At 39.4% G+C, this 5,933-nt stretch overlaps 1 protein-coding gene across 1 annotated transcript in view; it reads right to left on the bottom strand.

Annotated features, from left to right (window-relative positions):
* LOC116691915 (venom phosphodiesterase 1) overlaps positions 1-3,641 on the bottom strand; it is a 67,672-nt gene extending 64,031 nt beyond the window's left edge. The window contains exon 1 of the mRNA XM_032519829.1: positions 3,566-3,641. Coding sequence (XP_032375720.1) covers positions 3,566-3,604 — 39 coding nt within the window. The 5' untranslated portion in view covers positions 3,605-3,641. The remainder of the gene's footprint in view (positions 1-3,565) is intronic.
* Positions 3,642-5,933: the final 2,292 nt, after the last annotated feature.

Below are 5,933 nucleotides of genomic sequence, written 5' to 3'. Positions count from 1 at the left end.
ATTATTGGGCATTGCAATTTGTAGGCTTGTATGTATGAGTGTTTCTTTTGTGATATTTTGGGGATTCAGTTTGTCTATATGTATTTGTGTTTGTGTTTGGTCTGTACCCCTTTTGTAATGTGTTGAGTGTACTTTTTATCTGGACCTTGAGTCTGTAAATACAGAAATATGAATAGAGAAAACATGTTCTCACACGTAAATAAAGTGTATTTTACTATGCTAAAATTACTGTTTATTTACATGGAGTCTGGTGGGTTTAGTGAAGGCAATTTTGCAAATGATCTTCCTCTTCAGAGAAGTCGACCTCCTTAGAAATCCTTTCCACACTGTTGTCAGACACTAAGAATAATAATAATAATCTGAGTCTGTCAGTGGCAAAACAAATTCCCGTTTATTTAGCAATTGCGACCATTGATTTGAATTTATTATCCACATTTTGTCAGACTCTCATTGTGATTAAAATCTAAATAGCCCATTTGCTTGAATTGTTGAACGTCACGGAAACACAGTTTGAGTTTCCAGGACGTGGTTTCATTTGATTGGCTTTGATTGGAGAAATGATTAAAATAAATACATCTTGTGGGCAGATGTTTTTCCACATCGATCACAGTGTTTTTATCAAAAGGTGTTTATCATTAATATCATTTTAAAGGCAACACATGAGTAGGTCTGACATCTGGTGGACACATGGTTCCTCGCCCAATAATCCGTTGTATGCAATTACTGAATACATCTGTAGATATTGATGAAATTGATACTTTCTTGCATGTTTTTCTCTGCAGTCAGTGCATTCAGACCTGCGTGCTAAAGTTCTTTGATTTGTAGGATTGTACGATTTGTAAGAAGAGTTCATTTGGATTAGCTCAAAAAAGACATTTCTGTTTGGTTGTTTTGTCCATGAAAAGTTCCACAATCGACATTTTATAAATTGAATGTCACTGTTTATATCGCGTAGCATGGCAGATTTCTTTAAATATTGTGCACTCCTACTGTAAAGAGCTTATAATGTCCAAAATGACAAGTTAAAGTTAAATTAAAACAACCCCAAAAAGGTTATTTAAGTCACTTTGGGAACTGCGTTAGCTATGAATGCCTCTGGGATTTATAAAGTGACATTATTGATGATATCATGATTAGGGGATGATTATGGTATCATGATGGTTGCAAGTAATATTCATTGTTACTGTATATTACTGTAAGAGTACTGGATGTACAGAGCCGGGTTAGAGGCTGACATCTGGCACATGATATCTCTTCCCTTATCTCTGCTCTCTATTTGGTGAGGGCATCGTCGCTGCATCCGGGGCTCTGCATCGTTCAGGACCGTTGTGATTGGTTAGAAGAAACCCAAACAAGCGAGTGTGTTTTTTTCACCCTGTCCTAGAATAGATAAGCGGTGTAGCAAGACCATACTCCAGTGTGACACAGCGCTCTGGAGAAAGACAATGTGAGACTACAGCCTGGTCTTTGTGCATTGAGTCCGAAATGTTCGGACGTTAAACAAAATAAATAAATACAACCTCACGTTGTTACAACCGTGTTTGCACAATGGCTTCGCAAGGGTTTGATTATCTGTTTTTTTGCATCCGTAGCAAGCATTTTGATGCGTTTCAACAATGAAGAGACAACAATCAGGCCGGCTAAGAAACTCTGTCTGATAACTCATGTTATGTTTTCACAGTTTGAGCTCAGGAAAGAGGTGCAGGGTTCCTCTAAATATAACAGGTATAACTCAGGAAAGAGGTGCAGGGTTCCTCTAAATATAACAGGTCTAACTCAGGAAAGAGGTGCAGGGTTCCTCTAAATATAACAGGTCTAACTCAGGAAAGAGGTGCAGGGTTCCTCTAAATATAACAGGTATAACTCAGGAAGAGGTGCAGGGTTCCTCTAAATATAACAGGTATAACTCAGGGAAGAGGTGCAGGGTTCCTCTAAATATAACAGGTATAACTCAGGGAAGAGGTGCAGGGTTCCTCTAAATATAACAGGTCTAACTCAGGGAAGAGGTGCAGGGTTCCTCTAAATATAACAGGTATGACTCAGGGAAGAGGTGCAGGGTTCCTTTGTGTAAATATAATAAGTATAAGCACTCATTTGTCCCTATCGCAGTAAAGCTCATTAATGAGCAGCGATGAAAGTATGGCTATGAATCTTTTAATGTATATCTGTGACTGTGATGGGTGAAAAGGATGAATGAAATAGTTTTTTGTTTTGAAGTCTGGCTTTTATCTTATTTAGTCTAGAAAATCGTAAATCTGCAATTTGCACAGTCCCTCGAGCCGGCCATATGTTAACTGTACATTTGTCTTTTAATTGTTTTTAACCCTGTGCTGGTTGTTGTGTCTGTAACTCTCGCAGCTAAGTACGTTGCTCAGCGCCCAAAGCAAATTTCTCCTCAGGGAGACCAATAAAAGTACTTTGACTTTGACCTGGCATAAGCTCACCCAGAAACACACCACAGAAAGACGCTTCCAGATATCATTTTATAACTCAGTCCACTGTCAACAGGTCGGATGGTAATATCCAGTAGGACGAAGATGAGAATGGAAGAGTGGAATATGAGATATACAGAAAAAAAGGTGAGCAACGTTGTAGTGATGGAGACAGAGAGCGAGGGCAGCGCAGCCACTCTGACAACTGCACACTGTCCGAAGCTGCAGCCCTCACTGATAATAGCTACTGATGATGATGCCTGATAGCACACTTGGTGTCTGAAAGGCAGGCAGAGTCCCGGAGCGATGGGTGGAAGTCAGTCAAACAGTTCGCCCTCGACAACAACATTTCCGTGGTTGAAGAGCACACTGAGCTCCAGATTTACCTATCTGCACCCAAAATAACACGTGTTTCAAATCCGCCACCTCCCTTGATGGTTTCTTGATTTACCAGTACTTCGGGGCAACTGTTTTATTCTACTATGGATTAAAAATAAACGTGTTTGTTTTGTCTATATGTGACAAATTATTTGGAAGATAGATATGACACACGCATACGAACATTTCTGACTCAGTGTGTAATAACCTAAGAGTGACAAAAACAAATGTCATAATATGCTATATTTCCCTTAAGTAGCGTTTTTCTAGTCTTAACGACTACTCAAAGCGTTTTTTACGTAGTACAGGAACTATTCACCATTCACACACTGTGGCTAATGTACAATTGGTGCCAAAAACCTTCCGACTGGCAGGCGACCGCTCTGCCACCGAGCCCCAGCCGCCCCTAAATCCATCTTATTACATTTAAAAGCATTCTCTACATTGGTGAAATCCATTTAAATCACTCCTTATGATAGTGTGGATCCAAAATGAATCCAAAGAGTGGTCCATTACAATCAGTCTGCCAAGGTTTGGGGTTCTTCCCATATGATATGTGCCCATGATACCACATTTTGCATTATTTAGTAATATCCAATGAAAAAGAGAGCAGCGCGCTCATCAAAACCTCCAAAAGATAAGTAAAGGTTAAATAAACGGTATCTACCAAAACAGATTCTGGATTATATCGAACTCCTAAACTTGAAAGTGGCTTTCTCCATTACCATCAATCAAGAACCAAAGCCGATACTCACAATTATCTTCTTTTTCCGCGACTCCTTTACAAAACCCATGGTTCGAATGAGAGTCCCAGCACACAGACAGACAAAAGGGAACACATACTTGTGGAAAAAGGGGCATAAAGTTTCACAGAAGTGACCTCTGGACTAGGTGTGAACGCTAGATAAGAAACTGATGAGTAACCCGTTCCTGAACGCGGATATAAACCTCCCGTTTCTGTGTTGTCAATCAAACAACAGATGAAACAGAAACTCACCTAGGAAGAGTCCTGCTGAGTCCTGAACCTCTGCCGCTGAAGAATCACGGAGGCCACACCGCTCCTGGGAACCTAAAATAGAGCTGTTACGTTCAGACTTCAAAACTAGCACCATCTACATCACACACTTTCTGTTTATCTTTAATATCGATATTTATATAATTTTATTACAAGTACTTATTTTTCAATACTTATGGTCACAGGTTAATATAATTTAAATTATGCTACCGACTCTTGCTTCACTGCTCTAATTACACATTCAATTTAATTTTAACGTCACTTACACCGCAATGTTGTTTCTTGTATCATGGCAACCGCAAAATACCTTTATTTGACGCCATTTTGCTTACTCAGTCTACCAGACTAGCACCATCTACTAGCCAAATGTTGGTAAAACATGAAACTGGCTGGTAAATTTGCTTTACTCACTAGCCTAAAAAAAACAATGGTAATGTTTTGAGTGGCTGGTAAAATTTGAACATTCACTAGCCATTTGGCTTGTGAACAAAATAGTTATTTTTGAACCCGGGGTTACGTTCTCTGGAGCTCAGTTGCCATTTTCTTTCCAGGTAGTATGGGTATTTGTTTTTTTTTTGTTTTGGCCTTGGAGACCCTGACGTTTTTCAGCTTCTATTTAGGGTTACTGTTACTTACCCTTTTTGTTTAACATCATCCATAATACATACATGTATTTATATTGTGTAATAAAGGATAATTGTTACGGTACTTTGACGTGTTAGTCTCTCCTTTGTTAGTTTGAGTTTAGGATTTGTGTTACTTCCTAGCTTCCCCTAGGCATCAAACTTAAGGGTCGTAACAAGAGCAAAAACAAATTCTAGCGTCATATAAAAAGATGTGTACCTTTCCAAAACATGTCCAATCAAACGAATTGACCACAGGTGGACTCCAATCAAGGGGAACATCTTGAAGTTGATTAGACTTATCTTTATAAATCCTTTGGGATGACTCTCGCGGGAAATTGAAGTTACCAGGATCCGTTTTAGCATGAAAAGAAGAAGAGTACAATACATTGCAACATAACAACATGCAAGCCAAGATAAGAGGGGAGAGTAGGAAAAAAAAAGAGCTAAAAACCGGAGAGCCTACATTAGAGTTACAGACTGTTCTCCGGCTAGCTAGTGTTTGCTAAAACTGGGAATGTAGCATCCAAATGTTACAGACTGTTCTCAGACTAGCTAGTGTTTGCTAACACTGGGAATGTAGCAGCCAAATGTTACAGACTGTTCTCAGACTAGCTAGTGTTTGCTAACACTGGGAATGTAGCAGCCAAATGTTACAGACTGTTCTCAGACTAGCTAGTGTTTGCTAACACTGGGAATGTAGCAGCCAAATGTTACAGACTGTTCTCAGACTAGCTAGTGTTTGCTAACACTGGGAATGTAGCAGCCAAATGTTACAGACTGTTGTCAGATAGCTAGTGTTTGCTAACACTGGGAATGTAGCAGCCAAATGTTACAGACTGTTCTCAGACTAGCTAGTGTTTGCTAACACTGGGAATGTAGCATCCAAATGTTACAGACTGTTGTCAGATAGCTAGTGTTTGCTAACACTGGGAATGTAGCAGCCAAATGTTACAGACTGTTCTCAGACTAGCTAGTGTTTGCTAACACTGGGAATGTAGCATCCAAATGTTACAGACTGTTGTCAGATAGCTAGTGTTTGCTAACACTGGGAATGTAGCAGCCAAATGTTACAGACTGTTCTCAGACTAGCTAGTGTTTGCTAACACTGGGAATGTAGCAGCCAAATGTTACAGACTGTTCTCAGACTAGCTAGTGTTGCTAACACTAGCAGCTAAAGTGGGGTTTACGGCTAGCTTGATGCAAACCAATGTTGCTGGTAACTACATTTAGATTTTGGTTAAACTCTATGGTACCAATGACATATCTCAATTGGATTAAAGTAAAAATAAAAACTGGTAAATATAAGGTAGCATGCGCAATAAATGACAAGAAGCTGGAAGACATAACTTATGCAATAACTGTGGTTTACCATGGAATTATTAATAGATTTGTTTTACCATTTGCTGTTCATGTTAGCTGGGCTGTCAGACAGTGAAATGGAAGCTGTAATTAGAGGGTCACATGTCTCTCTTTAAAGGCATG

Source organism: Etheostoma spectabile, chromosome 7 (assembly GCF_008692095.1).
Source record: "Etheostoma spectabile isolate EspeVRDwgs_2016 chromosome 7, UIUC_Espe_1.0, whole genome shotgun sequence".
NCBI classification, from domain to species: domain Eukaryota; kingdom Metazoa; phylum Chordata; class Actinopteri; order Perciformes; family Percidae; genus Etheostoma; species Etheostoma spectabile.
Note: the sequence above shows the minus strand (reverse complement) of the source record. Positions and strands in the feature narration are given on the sequence as shown.